General features: G+C 42.2%; 1 protein-coding gene across 1 annotated transcript in view; it reads right to left on the bottom strand.

The window, feature by feature from the left end:
* Nucleotides 1–4,299: 4,299 nt before the first annotated feature.
* Nucleotides 4,300–18,718, bottom strand: part of LOC141194320 (uncharacterized) — a 58,530-nt gene continuing 44,111 nt past the window's right edge. The window contains exon 5 of the mRNA XM_073662223.1: nucleotides 4,300–5,543. Coding sequence (XP_073518324.1) covers nucleotides 4,486–5,543 — 1,058 coding nt within the window. The 3' untranslated portion in view covers nucleotides 4,300–4,485. The remainder of the gene's footprint in view (nucleotides 5,544–18,718) is intronic.

The raw sequence follows: 18,718 nt of genomic DNA, 5'->3' as shown, positions 1-18,718 counted from the left end.
GGGCCGGACAAAAGTATTGGCACCCTCAGCCTAATACTTGGTTGCACAACCTTTAGCCAAAATAACTGCGAACAACCCCTTTCGGTAACCATCAATGAATTTCTTACAATGCTCTGCTGGAATTGTAGACCATTCTTCTTTGGCAAACTGCTCCAGGTCCCTGATATTTGAAGGGTGCCTTCTCCAAACTGCCATTTTGAGATCTCTCCACAGGTGTTCTATGGGATTCAGGTCTGGACTCATTGCTGGCCACCTTAGAAGTCTCCAGTGCTTTCTCTCAAACCATTTTATAGTGCTTTTGGAAGTGTGTTTTGGGTCATTGTCATGCTGGAAGACCCTTGATCTCTGAGGGAGACCCATCTTTCTCACACTGGGCCCTACATTATGCTGCAAAATTTGTTGGTAGTCTTCAGACTTCATAATGCCATGCACACGGTCAAGCAGTCCAGTGCCAGAGGCAGCAAAGCAACCCCAAAACATCAGGGAACCTCCGCCATGTTTGACTGTAGGGACCGTGTTCTTTTCTTTGAATGCCTCTTTTTTTTCCTGTACACTCTATGTTGATGCTTTTTCCCAAAAAGCTCTACTTTTGCCTCATCTGACCAGAGAACATTCTTCCAAAACGTTTTAGGCTTTCTCAGGTAAGTTTTGGCAAACTCCAGCCTGGCTTTTTTATGTCTCGGGGTAAGAAGTGGGGTTTTCCTGGGTATCCTACCATACAGTCCCTTTTCATTCAGACGCCGATGGATAGTACGGGTTGACACTGTTGTGCCCTCAGACTGCAGGGCAGCTTGAACTTGTTTGGATGTTAGTCGAGGTTCTTTATCCACCATCCGCACAATCTTGCGTTGAAATCTCTCGTCAATTTTTATTTTCCGTCCACATCTAGGGAGGTTAACCACAGTGCCATGGGCTTTAAACTTCTTGATGACACTGCGCACGGAAGACACAGGAACATTCAGGTCTTTGGAGATGGACTTGTAGCCTTGAGATTGCTCATGCTTCCTCACAATTTGGTTTCTCAAGTCCTCAGACAGTTCTTCGGTCTTCTTTCTTTTCTCCATGCTCAATGTGGTACACACAAGGACACAGGACAGAGGTTGAGTCAACTTTAATCCTTGTTAACTGGCTGCAAGTGTGATTTAGTTATTGCCAACACCTGTCAGGTGCCACAGGTAAGTTACAGGTGCTGTTAATTACACGAATTAGAGAAGCATCACATGATTTTTCAAAGGGTACCAATACTTTTGTCCACCCCCTTCTTTAGGTTTGGTGTGGAATTGTATCCAATTTGGCTTTAGGACAATTCTTTTTGTGTTTTTTTCATTGAAGACAAATTAAATGAAGATAATAATACCAAAGAATTTGTGATTGCAATCATTTTCAGGAAGAAACTGAGTATTATCAGACAGAATTGCAGGGGTGCCAATACTTTTGGCCACCACTGTAGGTCCCCAATAGGCAGCATAGGTCCCCAGTAGGCAGGTTATATGTCCCCAATAGGCAGGTAAGTGTCCCCAATAGGCAGGTAAATGTCCCCAATAGGCAAGTAAATGTCCACAATAGGCAGCATAGGTCCCCAATAGGCAGGTAAATGTTCCCAATAGGCAGCATAGGTCCCCCATAGACAGGTAAATGTCCCCAATTGCAGGTAGACAATAATACCAAAAATAAAATTGCCCACATAGAGACATACAGACTGCACTGCCCATCAATGAAGCCTTGCCAGTCTATATAATTTCAGCCTCACCAGTGCCCATATGGTGGAACTCCGCTTTTACCTCAGGCTCAGACTGGTGTGGTGTGAGAGTCCCCAATAGGCAAGTAAATGTCCCCAATAGGCAGCATAGGTTCCTAATAGGCAGGTAAAGGTCCCCAATAGGCAGGTAAATGTCCCCAATAGGCAAGTAAATGTCCCCAATAGGCAGCATAGGTTCCTAATACGTAGGTAAATGTTCCCAATAGGCAGCATAGGTCCCCAATAGGCAGGTAAATGTCCCCAATAGGCAGCATAGGTTCCTAATAGGCAAGTAAATGTTCCCAATAGGCAGCATAGGTCCCCAATAGGCAAGTAAATGTCCCCAATGGGCAGGTAAATGTTCCCAATAGGCAGGTAAATGTCCCCAATAGTCAAGTAAATCTCCCCAATAGGCAGGTAAATCTCCCCAATAGGCAGCATAGGTTCCTAATAGGCAGGTAGGCAGCATAGGTCCCCAATAGGCAGGTAAATGTCCCCTATAGGCAGCATAGGTCCCCAATAGGCAGGTAAAAGCCCCCAATAGGCAGGTAAATGTCCCCAATAGGCAGCATAGGTCCCCAATAGGCAGGTAAATGTCCCCAATAGGCAGGTAAATGTTCCCATAGGCAGGTAAATGTCCCCAATAGGCAGCATAGGTCCCCAATAGGCAGGTAAATGTCCCCAATAGGCAGCATAGGTCCCCAATAGGCAGGTAAATGTCCCCAATAGGCAGGTAAATGTTCCCATAGGCAGCATAGGTCCCCAATAGGCAGGTGAATGTCCCCAATAGGCAGCATAGGTCCCCAATAGGCAGGTAAATATCCCCAATAGGCAGCATAGGTCCCCAATAGGCAGGTAAATATCCCCAATAGGCAGCATAGGTCCTCAATAGGCAGCTAAATGTCCCCAATAGGCAGCATAGGTCCCCAATGGGCAGGTAAATGTCCCCAATAGGCAACATAGGTCCCCAATAGGCAGGTAAATATCCCAAATAGGCAGCATAGGTCCCCAACAGGCAGGTAAATTTCCCCAATAGGCAGGTAAATGTCCCCAATAGGCAGGTAAATGTCCCCAATAGACAGCATAGGTTCCTAATAGGCAGGTAAATGTCCCCAATAGGCAGGTTATATGTCCCCAATAGGCAGGTTATATGTCCCCAATAGGCAGGTTATATGTCCCCAATAGGCAGGTAAATGTTCCCAATAGGCAGGTAAGTGTCTCCAATAGGCAGGTAAATGTCCCCAATAGGCAGGTAAATGTCCCCAATAGGCAGCATAGGGCCGCAATAGGCAGGTAAATGTCCCCAATAGGCAGGTAAATGTCCCTAATAGGCAGCATAGGTCCCCAATAGGCAGGTAAGTGTCACCAATAGGCAGGTAAGTGTCCCCATAGGCAGCATAGGTCCCCAATAGGCAGGTAAATATCCCCAATAGGCAGGATAGGTCCCCAATTGGCAGGTAAATGTCCCTAATAGGCAGCATAGGTCCCCAATAGGCAGGTAAGTGTCACCAATAGGCAGGTAAGTGTCCCCAATAGGCAGGTAAATGTCCCCAATAGGCAACATAGGTCCCTAATAGGCAGGTAAATGTTCCCAATAGGCAGGATAGGTCCCCAATAGGCAGGTAAATATCCCAAATTGGCAGCATAGGTCCCCAATAGGCAGGTAAATATATCCAACAGGCAGCATAGGTCCCCAATAGGCAGGTAAATATCCCCAATAGGCAGCATAGGTCCCCAATAGGCAGCATAGGTCCCTAATAGGCAGGTACATGTCCCCAATAGGCAGGTAAATGTCCCCAATAAGCATGTCAGACCGGATCCAGTGTTAAAAATAAAAAAAAATACCAGTACTCACCCATGTATCCCACTGCTCTGAATAGGCGCCTGCTCGATTCTGTCTACTTCTGGCACAGGCGCGTGACGTCATCACGTCGTCTGTGCTGTATACGGAGGGCAGCAAGTCTTCCGGAGTGGCAGCGCATCGCCTTTACTCGCGGCATCGTCGTTCCGCCCACGATTACAGGGCCCGCCGGCATTGAACTGTCGTCTGCTAAGCAGGACAGGCAGCGGCGGCAAAAACACCCGGCAGGCCGGATAAACCTCCTCGGCGGGCCGCATGTGGCCCGCGGGCCGTAGTTTGAGGACCCCTGTATTAAAGGATGATATGGAATTTGACCCAATTTCAATAGGGATTTCACGTATTTTATTTCAAGCTAGGAAACATATTGCATCCAAATGGATTAACCCCTCACCTCCAGAAATTAGTGAACTAAAAAATAGGATAAATCATATTATCAGATTAGAAAAAGGGGTATATAAAAAACAAGATTTAATGTTTATGGTCGGATACACCTGGAATGACATCAAGGGGGTTATTGTTGGAGAGACCATGACTTATGGGGGAGGGGGGTATTGGCGAGGTCTAATGTTTCATTGTAATGTGTATTGGAATTCCTTAAATGTGGTATGGGTAATATAGCACACCTATATGTGTATAGGATTATAATGTTTATTACAATATTATAGTTATATAAAAGATTTCAAGAATGTGGAATGTTAATTGTAAGAAATAGTAACTGCAAGTTATCAGATGGTAATGGGCAAGCTGAAAGCATATATAGGAGAGATGCATGTATGTCATCCCTATGGTATGTTATTTTATTATTATATGTACTGGTTTCTTGTTTTGTCAAAAAAAAAGATTATGAAAAAAAATCTCAAAAATATATTGGATTAAAAAAAAAAGATTAGGAAAAAGGCTTCTCCACTGTGTGGGTTCTCTGGTGCTTAACCAAAGCTGATTTATGGTTAAAACATTTCCCACATTCTGAACATGAAAAAGGCTTCTCCCCTGTGTGAGTTCTCTGGTGCTTAACCAAAGCTGATTTATCATTAAAACATTTCCCACATTCTGAACATGAAAAAGGCTTCTCCCCTGTGTGAGTTCTCTGATGCGTAATCAAAGCTGATTTATCATTAAAACATTTCCCACATTCTGAACATGAAAAAGGCTTCTCCCCTGTGTGAGTTCTCTGATGCGTAATCAAAGCTGATTTATCATTAAAACATTTCCCACATTCTGAACATGAAAAAGGCTTCTCCCCTGTGTGAGTTCTCTGATGCGTAACCAAAGTTGATTTATCATTAAAACATTTCCCACATGCTGAACATGAAAAAGGCTTCTCCCCTGTGTGAGTTCTCTGGTGCTTAACCAAAGCTGATTTATCACAAAAACATTTTCCACATTCTGAACATGAAAAAGGTTTCTCCCCTGTGTGAGTTCTCTGATGCGTAACCAAAGCTGATTTATCATTAAAACATTTCCCACATTCTGAACATGAAAAAGGCTTCTCCCCTGTGTGAGTTCTGTGGTGCTTAACCAAAGCTGATTTGTCACGAAAACATTTCGCACATTCTGAACATGAAAAAGGCTTCTCCCCTGTGTGAATTCTCTGGTGCTTAACCAAAGCAGATTTAGTGTTAAAACATTTCCCACATTCGGAACATGAAAAAGGCTTCTCCCCTGTGTGAATTATCTGGTGCGTAACCAAAGCAGATTTATCGTAAAAACATTTCCCACATTCTGAACATGAAAAATGCTTCTCCCCTGTGTGAGTTCTCTCATGTTTGATAAGACTTGATTGCTGTACAAAACATTTCCCGCATTTTGAACATGAAAAAGGCTTCTCTCCTGTGTGGGTTCTCTGGTGGATATTAAGATGTGCTTTGTGGTTGAAAAATTTTTCACATTCTGAACAGGTAAAAGGCTTCTCCCCTGTGTGAATTCTCTTGTGATTAACCAAAGCTGATTTATGGTTAAAACATTTCTCACATTCTGAACAGGAAAAGGGCTTCTCCCCTGTGTGGGTTCTCTGGTGGTTATAAAGATGCGCTTTCCGGTTAAAACATTTCCCACATTCTGAACATGAAAAAGGCTTCTCCCCTATGTGAAGTCTCTGGTGCTTGACAAAATCTGATTTGTGGTTAAAACATTTCCCACATTTTGAACAAAAAAATCTATTGTCCGCTGTGTGTATTTTTTGATGTTTAAGAATAGACTTTTCGAGGGTACAACTATTTCCATTTTCTGAACGTGAAAATGACTTCTTTCCTTTATGAGCAGTTTGTTTTGTAATGCTTATTTTTTTATTTTGATTTTCCTTAGTAGTCGGTAATGAATCAGAAGACAGGACCTGTTTCATAGGATCAGATGACAGATCTTTGCTGTGAAGGGAAGATGGTATATCTGGAGTAATGGCATTCACTTCAATTGTATCCTGTGGGATTTCAAGATCATCCAATTTAAAAATTGAAGATGTCGGCTGTCCCTCTGATCTCCTGGTACAGTCATCTGCCAAGAAAAAAACAAATTATTATATTTTGAATAAAATATCTTTGAAATTTATATTTTTGAACATTTCTACTTAAAACATCTGTAGAAATGACAAGTTATTGACAGAATGACAATTCACAGTCTAATAGAAAACCTCATAGGATGAACCAGTGGAGCGTGGTGTTCAACTGTTTGCTCATTCTGCCTCCAAAATATGGAATAAGAAGCCATCAAACAATGTTATGTAGGCAAAAATGATACCAATAAAAACTTCTTCTCATCCATAAACCAATGCAGCAAAATCCGCTTTCCCAAAGTCAGATCTCCCCCTCACTTCTGAGCCTTGCAGTGCGCCCAAACCACATTTAGCCTCCATGTATTTGGCATTACTATAGTGAGAAGAACCCACTTAATTTATGATGTGTCTCCTGGAGCAGAATCTGGACACTATGTGTTGGGCAATAAAATGGCCAATGGGCAATTTTCACTCTCCACCATTCATTGTGTGCTAATTTCCGGAAAGTGCCTGTGGAGTCAAAATAGTCACTACTCCTATAGATTAATTCACTGCGGGTTATAATTTCCAAAATGGAGTCACTTTATGGTGATTTCTACTACTCTGGTTTTCTGCCATTTTGTTATATTAAAGAAGTAGTCCAGCACTTTTTTTCAATTTCGCCAATGTATTTAACCTGTGCCCATAAATCTTTTTGTAATTACCTTCTGCTGTCCTTCTTGCCTGTGAGCGGCAATATCGCTGGCCGCCTACAAGCATTACATGACCCCCGGCTGCAGCCGGCTCTTTCTTCCACTGATATCACGTTAAGTGAGGCGTGGCATCAGTGACGTGGTCCCCACGGTGGATGCTGGGCTGTGGGCAGAGTTACCCCGCGCGTCACACCCAGAATCCACCGCGCGCTTTCACAATGAATGAGGAGAGGGAAAGTGCGTGGTGGATGCTGGGTGTGACGCGTGGGGTAACCCCGCCCACAGCCTAGCATTCACCGCGGGGACCATGTCACTGATGTCACGCCTCACGTGATGTCTGTAGGCGGCCAGTGATAGCGTCACTTACAGGCAAGAAGGACAGCAGAAGGTAATTACAAAAAGACTTATGGGCACAGGGTAAATACATTGGGGGACATTGGGGCAATTATAAAAAGTACTGGACAACTTCTTTAAGGTTTCTGTAAATAGTGTGTCCCATCTCCTTTGGGACCTGCTGCCCCAACGTCTCCATCTGTCACCAGGCGCCACCTTTATCATTCTGCAGGTGGCACTGGTGATGGAGGAGATGTCGGAACCAGAAGCTCTGGACGGCACAGGCTGTGTCCAGCCACTAAGATTAGGTAGCCTGGGACCTGTAGTACCATCCAGTCTGGCAGTATGGGTGTGTGTGCTGTCCAGCTGGAGTAATCTGCTTATTCCAATTGGAAAGCACCGCACCCTACTAAAGCTGGAAGCATATTGCCGGAAGCTGCCAGATCCAGCCTTGTTCTCCTCTGGTTCAGTCCTCTGTGCTCAGCTCCCGGCTTGTGGATTTGTTTCTTGTTGTGACCTCGGCCCGTTTACTGACTACTCTTGTGTCTTCTGATCTTGTATTTTCTCTGTCCCCCTTGTTTTGACCCGGTTACCTGACTATTCTTCTTGGGATTAAAGGGTGATGAGCAAGGCAAACCCTGGTATCTGGAAAATGGAGTAGATAGTGCCAAGCTTGTTTGTGGTAGCCATCTTTTGAGCTGCCAGGTGACCATGAACAGTGTCCCCAACACATTGTGTCTGCAAACTATTCTAGCAAGATCTGCATTCAAATAGCTAAATGTCGCTCCTTCCCTTCTTAACCTGCCATGTGCCCAGACAGTAGTGTACAACCGTATATAGGGGATTGTCGGATTCAAGAGAAGTTGGAAAATAATTTGTAAGGTCCATTTGTTTCCTATTATCCTTTGTGAAGAATTCCAAAGTTATCACCATATAAAGTGACACACATCAGATTAAGAAAATGGTGCCTGATAGGAACACAAAACTGGCTGCAGGAAGGGGTTAAATCAGAGTATTTTGGGCACTAACTACTGTAGTCAAAAACTGTGACTATAGACAATAACACATCTACTGAAATTATCAAACTCAACAGTCTCCATCAGTAAGTAGTGAGTAACTAGTGGTGAAACCTCTCTGAGGTCTAAACAATGATAAGGGCCAATATTTTCTGTGAGATGAGTTTCAAGAAGAAATAGTAGACATTGAAAGAGAACTTTGTATAATAGTGCAGAGCTGAGGTGTCTTAAATTTAGACCTCGGGCATTGGGAAGAGGTAATGGAGACCTTCTTTTAAAGACTAGAGAGTTACAGAGTCACATAACTGAGTCAGGCCGATCCCACCACAATAAAGCTATCATACAAAATGAACCTGTTAAAAAATACAGAATAAAAGATATGTTACATCCTCAACAACAATATATGTATCAGGGAAGAGAACTTCAAATCTAAACCAGAGTCACACTCATTTATGGTGGACCATTGGAGCTACTATGACTCCTGAGCACAAGAGTAGAGAAAGTATTAGCGCCCCCATTTCAGGAGAGATTGTGCAGTAATCTGAATTCCTTAGGATTGAAAAATAATGTAATTTATGACGTTGAGTGAATCCATGAAACCAGGGCCGGAGCCAACACATCTCCTGCAGGCGTGAATAAATGTATATTACAGCCATCAGCCACGCACAGCTTAGAGATATATCATGGCACAGGTGTAATGTTTTCTGTATAGTTTATCACAATCCTGTTTGAAGTTAGTCGGTTTTAAAAGAAATTGAAAAGTCAGGATAAAGGGAAACTCTGCTGTTATTGTACAGAAATTCACACTTGGCCCTCACTGCACAATTAATGTTGTCGATCATAAAAGTGAAGTTTGGCCAGAAAGGCTGGACCTGGTCTTGTAGGGACCATATGAGGACATTCAGCAGCAAAGAAGGGAGAGAAGGTAGATTCATCCAATAAGATATCAGGGATCTAGGAAGCCAACAGCATCATTACCCTCCACTTTCTCTTCAACTGATTTTCTAACTTGTCAGCACATTCTAAGTACGCTGCCATTTGGTTTTGTATTTTACAAATCTGGACAGGTAAGGGTCAGCGTCTCCTAATCCCAGGGGGTAGGTGGATCCTCCAGGTTGTAAATTCTACAGAAAAGGTCTTTCACAATTACACAAAGTAATGTGAACATTTTTGGATGGAGGAGAATGTTGTGGTCTAGAGGTAAAATTGTGATCACACAATTGTGACACAACCGGACTACACCACCGATAAAGCAGCCACAGCCGGTGACTGAGAAGAATCTGTGACTTCTCTGCATTTAGTGGTTACTACTCACCTGGGTGGTCATATGTAGGAATCTCCTCTTTACACCGCTCACCACCCCTCACATATGTCTCTGTAGTATTAATATGGGTCAGATCTTCACCCTGAAACAAATATTGTAAAAGTCACAGACAGATGGAGAAGTCACATCTATGATCAGCTCTAATCCTGTCATCTCCACCGTTCTCATTACACAAGTATAAAACATATAATAATGGTGGATAAAACAAGACTGAGCACAAGACCTTCACAGCCGTCTATACATCATAGGGGAGATCTCATGACACCTTCTCTCCATCTACCTGATGATCCTGAGGAACATTGGGATCTTCTTGTTTACAGTCCTGTGGAAGAAGAGGACGGGGACATCTCTCTGGTGTTGTCCTCTTACTGGATAGATCTGGAGGAAACACATACAGGGACTGAATTCATTCTTTACATACAGATAATTATAGGCCGTGTGTATTTAGTCCTATTACCTGGTGATGTGAGGGGCTGGGGAACCTCCATCATGACGTCCTTGTACAGATCTTTGTGTCCTTCTAAATACTCCCACTCCTCCATGGAGAAATAGACAGCGGCATCCTGACACCTTATAGGAACCTGACATATACAATGATACCGTCATCCCCCCGATCCCTTCATAGAGTTACTGTATAATGTCCCAGCATTCCCAGCAGTGTCACCTCTCCAGTCAGCAGCTCAATCATCTTGTAGGCGAGTTCTAGGATCTTCTGGTCATTGATGTCCTCATGTATCAGGGGGTGAGGTGGAGGCCCCGTGATTGGGCTCAGGGGTCTTCCCCATCCCTCAGACACAGGGTCCTGACAGCGCTCACTAGAGGTCTTCTTCACTAATGTGTAATCCTGGTTATGGAGAGACACATTAATAAATCTCCCTCCAGACATTTCCAGAGTCCTCACCTCTCCAGTTCTGTCCATTTGTTATTCCCATAGATAAGAATGATGTAATGTGACGTCATCAGAACCTCTCACCTCTCCAGTAAGCCGGAAGAGGATCTCTATGGTGAGATGCATTATCCTCTCCGCCATCTTCTTTCTGTCTCTATCCATTCTTCTCTAGGAAAATTATATAGATAAATTATTAGTATCTCATATTGTGGGAATCTGAGTGGATTGAAGATGAGTTGGTGTAAAATATTTACAATTCTGTGTAATAATAAAATTAATAGTAAGTGAATAATGGGCGCTCACTGCTTGTGGTGCTCAGGAGTAAAATAGTGAAACAGTCAAAAAATATATATATATTCCAGCAAACAAATTATCATGAAAATGATTTTTTTATTATGCAATGAAGCAAAGAAAGTTTTCTTAATTTTGATAGACCCCTAATGAAATCAGATATTTCCAACGTTTCGGCCTATCATAGGCCTTTCTCAAGGTGTCTGGTGTCTAGTGGATCCCAGTCTGCGGCAGAACGGCATCTGTGTGTATCGCCCAAAAACATTAATAGCATTGTGATGCTGGTATAAAGCAATAATGTGGTAGAGCACTTCATACATCTTCAGGTCACACAGAGATACCTATGTGCTATCAGTTGGGATTACGGAAGTTATAAAATAATTCAGGTAATTTAACAATACAAAGAACGTAACAGTCTTTTTACAGCCAATAAAATATGTTAATGGTTTATTTGTATACTGTATATATTATCTATCATCTATCTATCATCTATTATCTATCTATTATCTATCTATTATCTACCGTCGATCTATTATCTATATATCATCTATCTATCTATTATCTATATCTCTATCATCTATTTAACTACTATTCTCTATCCATTTACCTATTATCTATCTATTATCTATCATCCATCTATTATCTATCTATCTATTATCTATCTAATATCTATCATATTATTTATCTATCTATTATCTATCTATCTATATCATCTATCTATTCTCTATCTATCAATTATCTATCATCTATCTATTTATCATCTATCATCTATCTATCCATATATCTATCTATAATCTATCATCTATCTATCATCTCTCTATTATCTATCATCTATGTATTTATCATATATCTATTATCTATCTATTATCTATCATCTATATATTATATATCTATTTTCTATCTATTATCTATCTATCCATATATATAATATATGTATTATCTATCTATCTATCTATCTATCTATCATATATCTACACATATATATCTACATATATATATATATATATATACAGTCATATGAAAAAGTTTGGGCACCCCTATTAATCTTAAGCTTAATGTTTTATAAAAATTTGTGTTTTTGCAACAGCTATTTCAGTTTGATATATGTAATAACTGTTGGACACAGTAATGTTTCAGTCTTGAAATGAGGTTTATTGTACTAACAGAAAATGTGCAATCTGCATTCAAACAAAATTTGACAGGTGCATAAGTATGGGCACCCTTATCATTTTCTAGTTTTAAATACTCCTACCTACTTTTTACTGACTTACTAAAGCACTATTTTTGGTTTTGTAACCTCATTGAGCTTTGAACTTCATAGCCAGGTGTATGCAGTCATGACAAAAGCTACTTAAAGTGGCCACTTGCAAGTTGTTCTCCTGTTTGAATCTCCTCTGAAGAGTGGCATCATGGGCTCCTCAAAACAACTGTCAAATGATCTGAAAACAAAGATTATTCAACATAGTTGTTCAGGGGAAGGATACAAAAAGCTGTCTCAGAGATTTAACCTGTCAGTTTCCACTGTGAGGAACATAGTAAGGAAATGGAAGAACACAGGGACAGTTCTTGTTAAGGCCAGAAGTGGCAGGCCAAGAAAAACATCAGAAAGGCAGAGAAGAAGAATGGTGAGATCAGTCAAGGACAATCCTCAGACCACCTCCAGAGAGCTGCAGCATCAACTTGCTGCAGATGGTGTCACTGTGCATCGGTCAACTATACAACCTACTTTGCACAAGGAGAAGCTGTATGGGAGAGTGATGCGAAAGAAGCCGTTTCTGCAAGCACGCCACAAACAGAGTCGGCTGAGGTATGCGAAAGCACATTTGGAGAAGCCAATTTCTTTTTGGAAGAAGGTCCTGTGGACGGATGAAACCAAGATTGAGTTGTTTGGTCATACAAAAAGGCGTTATGCATGGCGAGAAAAAAACACAGCATTCCAAGAAAAACACTTGCTACCCACAGTAAAATTTGGTGGAGGTTCCATCATGCTTTGGGGCTGTATGGCCAATGCCGGCACCGGGAATCTTGTTAAAGTTGAGGGACGCATGGATTCCACTCAGTATCAGCAGATTCTTTACAATAATGTTCAAGAATCAGTGATAAAGTTGAAGTTACGCAGGGGATGGATCTTTCAGCAAGACAATGATCCAAAACACCGCTCCAAATCTACTCAGGCATCCATGCAGAGGAACAATTACAATGTTCTGCAATGGCCATCCCAGTCCCCCGACCTGAATATCATTGAACATCTGTGGGATCATTTGAAGAGGGCTGTCCATGCTCGGCGACCATCAAACTTAACTGAACTGGAATTGTTTTGTAAAGAGGAATGGTCAAAAATACCTTCATCCAGGATCCAGGAACTCATTAAAAGCTACAGGAATCGACTAGAGGCTGTTATTTTTGCAAAAGGAGGATCTACTAAATATTAATGTCACTTTTCTGGTGAGGTGCCCATACTTATGCACCTGTCAAATTTTGTTTGAATGCAGTTTGCACATTTTCTGTTAGTACAATAAACCTCATTTCAAGGCAGAAACATTACTGTGTCCAACAGTTATTACATATATCAAACTGAAATAGCTGTTGCAAAAACACCAATTTTTATAAAACAATAAGCTTAAGATTAATAGGGGTGCCCAAACTTTTTCATATAACTGTATATATATATGCAAAAGACACCAAGGATATAGCCACATATATATAAGGGTTTTTCAGCAAGGACCAGTTGGTCAGTGTAAAATACCCATAGTATCACAAGTTGTGTGCTATATGGACATGCAATATGAATGGCAGACCATTCGGTTAAAACACACAGCAACCGAGAGAATCACCGAACGTGGGGTCCAATAATGAGCATGACATTTTGGAATCCATAAATAAAAAACCTTTATTACAAAAATGGTTACAATGGCACAACAAGCACAAGAATGCTCACATTCAGAATGGTAAATCAAGAACCAGTATATCAAATACCAAATATGCATAAAAACAATATCTATACAACGAATGAGAAAAATAGAGGCGAGGACCGCCAACCCATATGTAATATAATGACCTATCATTACCCCCTGACGAAGGACTTTGCGTCCGAAACGCGCGTCGGGGAGCGCTCCACATTCAGTTCCTGGACTGCCTATCAGGTATATTATGCCGCTTTACTTCCTTTTTCTCCCATTATGAGACCTTTACAACTACTCCCCTTTACATTTGTGGTGGCCCCTCTTTAGGTGCTTTTACATTCAGCAACATAGCAACATTATTTTCTGTGTCCGTCTGGTGTGCATGTCCTCTAACACCAGCACATGCTTTACATTATATGTTATTGTTATATTATATATTTCTTGCATAACTGGTGGGCACATTGCACTAGATAGTGTGCATCTTAATTGGCGCCTCCTTTCATCTACACATAATATTTGTTCATATCTTTCGCTATGATGTTGTAATGATAGGTCATTATATTACATATGGGTTGGCGGTCCTCGCCTCTATTTTTCTCATTCGTTGTATAGATATTGTTTTTATGCATATTTGGTGTTTGATGTACTAGTTCTTGATTTACCATTCTGAATGTGGGCATTCTTGTGCTTGTTGTGCCATTGTAACCATTTTGTAATAAAGGTTTTTTATTTATGGATTCCAAAATGTCATGCTCATTATTGGACCCCATATATATATATATATATATATATATATATATATATATATATATATATACAGTGCCTACAAGTAGTATTCAACCCCCTGCAGATTTAGCTGGTTGACACATGCGGAATTAACTTGGCATTGTGACATTTGTACTGTAGATCAGCCTGGAAGTGGGAAATGCACTGCAGCAAATTTTTTTTTTTTTTTTTTTAAAACGTTAAAAGTTAATTCAGAGTGTCATTTATTATTCAACCCCTCAAACCACAAGAATTCTGTTTGGTCCCCCTAAAGTAGTAAGAAGTAGTTCAGGCACCAAGAATAATGAGCTTCACATGTGTGGATTAAAGATCTCTTTTGCCAGCCTTTTCTGACTATTTAAGACCCTCCCCAAACTTGTGAACAGCACTCAGACATGGTCAACATGGGAATGACAAAGGAGCATTCCAAGGCCATCAGAGACAAGATCGTGGAGGGTCACAAGGCTGGCAAGGGGTACAAAACCCTTTCCAAGGAGTTGGGCTTACCTGTCTCCATTGTTGGGAGCATCATCCGTAAGTGGAAGGCTTATGGAACTACTGTTAGCCTTCCACGGCCTGGACAGCCTTTGAAAGTCTCCTCCCGTGCCGAGGCCAGGCTTGTCCGAAGAGTCAAGGCTAACCAAAGGACAACAAGGAAGGAGCTCCGGGAAGATCTCATGGCAGTGGGGACATTGGTTTCAGTCAATACCATAAGTAACGTACTCCACCGCAATGGTCTCCGTTCCAGACGAGCCCGTAAGGTACCTTTACTTTCAAAGCGTCATGTCAAGGCTCGTCTACAGTTTGCTCATGATCACTTGGAGGACTCTGAGACAGACTGGTTCAAGGTTCTATGGTCTGATGAGACCAAGATCGAGATCTTTGGTGCCATCCACACACGTGACGTTTGGAGACTGGGTGGCACTGCATACGACCCCAAGAATACCATCCCTACAGTCAAGCATGGTGGTGGCAGCATCATGCTGTGGGGCTGTTTCTCAGCCAAGGGGCCTGGCCATCTGGTCCGCATCCATGGGAAGATGGATAGCACGGCCTACCTGGAGATTTTGGCCAAGAACCTCCACTCCTCCATCAAGGATCTTAAGATGGGTCGTAATTTCATCTTCCAACAAGACAATGACCCAAAGCACACAGCCAAGAAAACCAAGGCCTGGTTCAAGAGGGAAAAAGTCAAGGTGTTGGAGTGGCCTAGTCAGTCTCCTGACCTTAACCCAATTGAAATCTTGTGGAAGGAGCTCAAGAATAAAGTCCACATGAGACACCCAAAGAACCTAGATAACTTGGAGAAGATCTGCATGGAGGAGTGGGCCAAGATAACTCCACAGACCTGTGCCGGCCTGATCAGGTCTTATAAAAGACGATTATTAGCTGTAATTGCAAACAAGGGTTATTCCACAAAATATTAAACATAGGGGTTGTATAATAATTGACCCACACTTTTATGTTTAAAATTTATTAAAATTCAACTGAGCAACATAACTTTTTGGTTTGTAAGATTTATGCTTCTGTTCATAAATCCTACTCTCGTTTGCAGTTTGAAGGCTCTAACTTATTTGCATCTTATCAAACCAGCTAAATCTGCAGGGGGTTGAATACTACTTGTAGGCACTGTATATGTATTATCTATCTATCTATAATCTATCATCTATCTATTATATATCATCTATCTATTTATCATCTATCTATTACCTATCATATATCTATTATCTAAATCTATCTATTTATCATCTGTCTATCATCCATGTATTTATCATATATGTATTATCTATCTATTATCTATCTTTCTATCTATCCCATATTATCTATATCTCTATTTATCTATTATCTCTCAATCAATTATCTATCTATCAATTACCTGCAGGTTAATATTATAATGCAGACCTGGGCAAAGTGTGGGCCCCGGGCCTCACTCGGCCCTCTGGCTGTTCCCTTCTGGTCCAAGACAGCATAGGGGCTGATAACAGTGGTCCACGGGCCGCACCGTGCCCTATTCCACCCAACCGCCGACTCCATCCGCGGTGAATCTCCATCCGCGGTGAATGCACTGGTGGAGGAGGGGCCGCCAGCCCCTTCTTCCACCGATCAGCATGAGAAACAGCTGATGTGATGATGTCATTTCATCGCGTCAGCTGTGCATTGTGGAGAGTTAATGCATCGGAGACAAGAGCAGAGCGCTGGACATGGGGAGGATATGGGGGTCTCATGCTGGACAAGGTGAGGCTATGGAGTCTCGTGCTGGACATGGGAAGGCTTTGGGGGTCTCATGCTGAACATGGGGATGCTATGGGGGTCTCGTGCTTGACATGAGAAGGCTATGGGGGTCTCATACTGGACATGGAGAGGCTATGGGGGTCTCATGCTGGACATGGGGAAGTTATGAGGGGTTCATACAGTATATAGGGAGGATATGGGGGTTTCATTCTGGACATGGGGAGGATATGGGGATCTCATGTTGGACATGGGGAGGCTATGGGGATCTCGTGCTGGACATGGGAAGGCTATGGGGGGTCTCATGCTGGACTTGGGGATGCTATGGGGGTCTCATACTGGACATGGAGAGGCTATGGGGGTCTCATGCTGGACATGGGGAAGTTATGAGGGGTTCATACTGTATATAGGGAGGCTATGGGGGTTTCATTCTGGACATGGGGAGGCTATGGGGGACTCATGCTGGAAATGCAGAGGCTATGGGGGTCTCGTGCTAGACATGGGGAGGCTATGGGGGTCTCATGCTGGAAATACAGAGGCTATGGGGATCTCATGCTGGATATGGGGAGGCTATGGGGGTCTCATGCTGAACATGGGAATGCTATGGGGATCTCATGCAGGACATGGGGAGGCTATGGGGGTCTCATGCTGGACATGGGGAAGCTATGGGGGTTCATACTGTATATAGGGAGGCTGTGGGGGTCTCATTCTGGACATGGGCAGGCTATAGGGAACTCATGCTGAACATGGGGAGGCTATGGGGGTCTCATGCTGTTTATGTACAAAAAGGAGGACCACTGAGTTGGGTTACAAATCCCTCCATATACCTATAGGTTATCTCCAAAACAACACCAAATGGGATTTAATCGTAAAAATATTAACTTTATTGAAAAATATTGATTATACAAAAAATTAATTACTCTCAAATATGAAAAAGTAAATGATGGGGGAGGAGTTACAGGGAGGGGGAGGGCAGCTAGAGAAGAAAAACAGGGTAGCATGGAAGAACCCTGCAAAGAGACTTATATCCCCTATGTAACAATCAATAAATAATGATTGTTAACCTTTTCAGCCAGCCACAAAATATAAGAAAATTAATTAAAGAAAGTCTGCGATGACATATGTATATGTCTCATGGCTATTAATATAAAAATCCAAAAATACACCCAAACAGACGTCCCTTCATCAGGAGTCACAGAGAAAGTATTCCATCAATGGGCACTGGAGTGATATATCATATGATAGCTCTCCCTATAGACAGTGTACAATCCAATGATAAAGATTTAAAGATATAGTGATGGACTATAGTCTAAAAATGGGTAGCAGATACATATCCCCAGAACTTCTTCCACGCCGCCACTAACCTTCCCAGCATGGCCCAAGGTAATGGAGTTATAATACTACTTACTTTGCGCGATGTGCATGTGTCTCTTGCACATGTAACCCTTGGTCTAATTGACTTATTCACAGAATGTAGAGAGGAGAGGACTGTATCCACACAGATACAGAGGACTGTATCCACACAGATACAGAGGACTGTATCCACACAGATACAGAGGACTGTATCCACACAGATACAGAGGACTGTATCCACACAGATACAGAGGACTGTATCCACACAGATATAGAGGACTGTATCCACACAGATACAGAGGACTGTATCCACAAAGATACAGAGGACAGTATCCACACAGATACAGAGGACTGTATCCACACAGACACAGAGGACTGTATCCACACAGATATAGAGGACTGTATCCACACAGATACAGAGGACTGTATCCACACAGATACAGAGGACTGTATCCACACAGATACAGAGGACTGTATCCACACAGACACAGAGGACTGTATCCACACAGATATAGAGGACTGTATCCACACAGATACAGAGGACTGTATTCACACAGATACAGAGGACTGTATCCACACAGATATAGAGGACTGTATCCACACAGATACAGAGGACTGTATCCACACAGATACAGAGGACTGTATCCACACAGATACAGAGGACTGTATCCACACAGATACAGAGGACAGTATCCACACAGATACAGAGGACTGTATCCACACAGACACAGAGGACTGTATCCACACAGATATAGAGGACTGTATCCACACAGATACAGAGGACTGTATTCACACAGATACAGAGGACTGTATCCACACAGATACAGAGGACTGTA

The sequence above is a fragment of the Phyllobates terribilis genome, unplaced genomic scaffold (assembly GCF_046119375.1).
Source record: "Phyllobates terribilis strain yellow unplaced genomic scaffold, ASM4611937v1 Scaffold_69__1_contigs__length_7402412, whole genome shotgun sequence".
Lineage (NCBI taxonomy): Eukaryota > Metazoa > Chordata > Amphibia > Anura > Dendrobatidae > Phyllobates > Phyllobates terribilis.
This window is presented reverse-complemented; position numbering and strand designations above follow the sequence as displayed.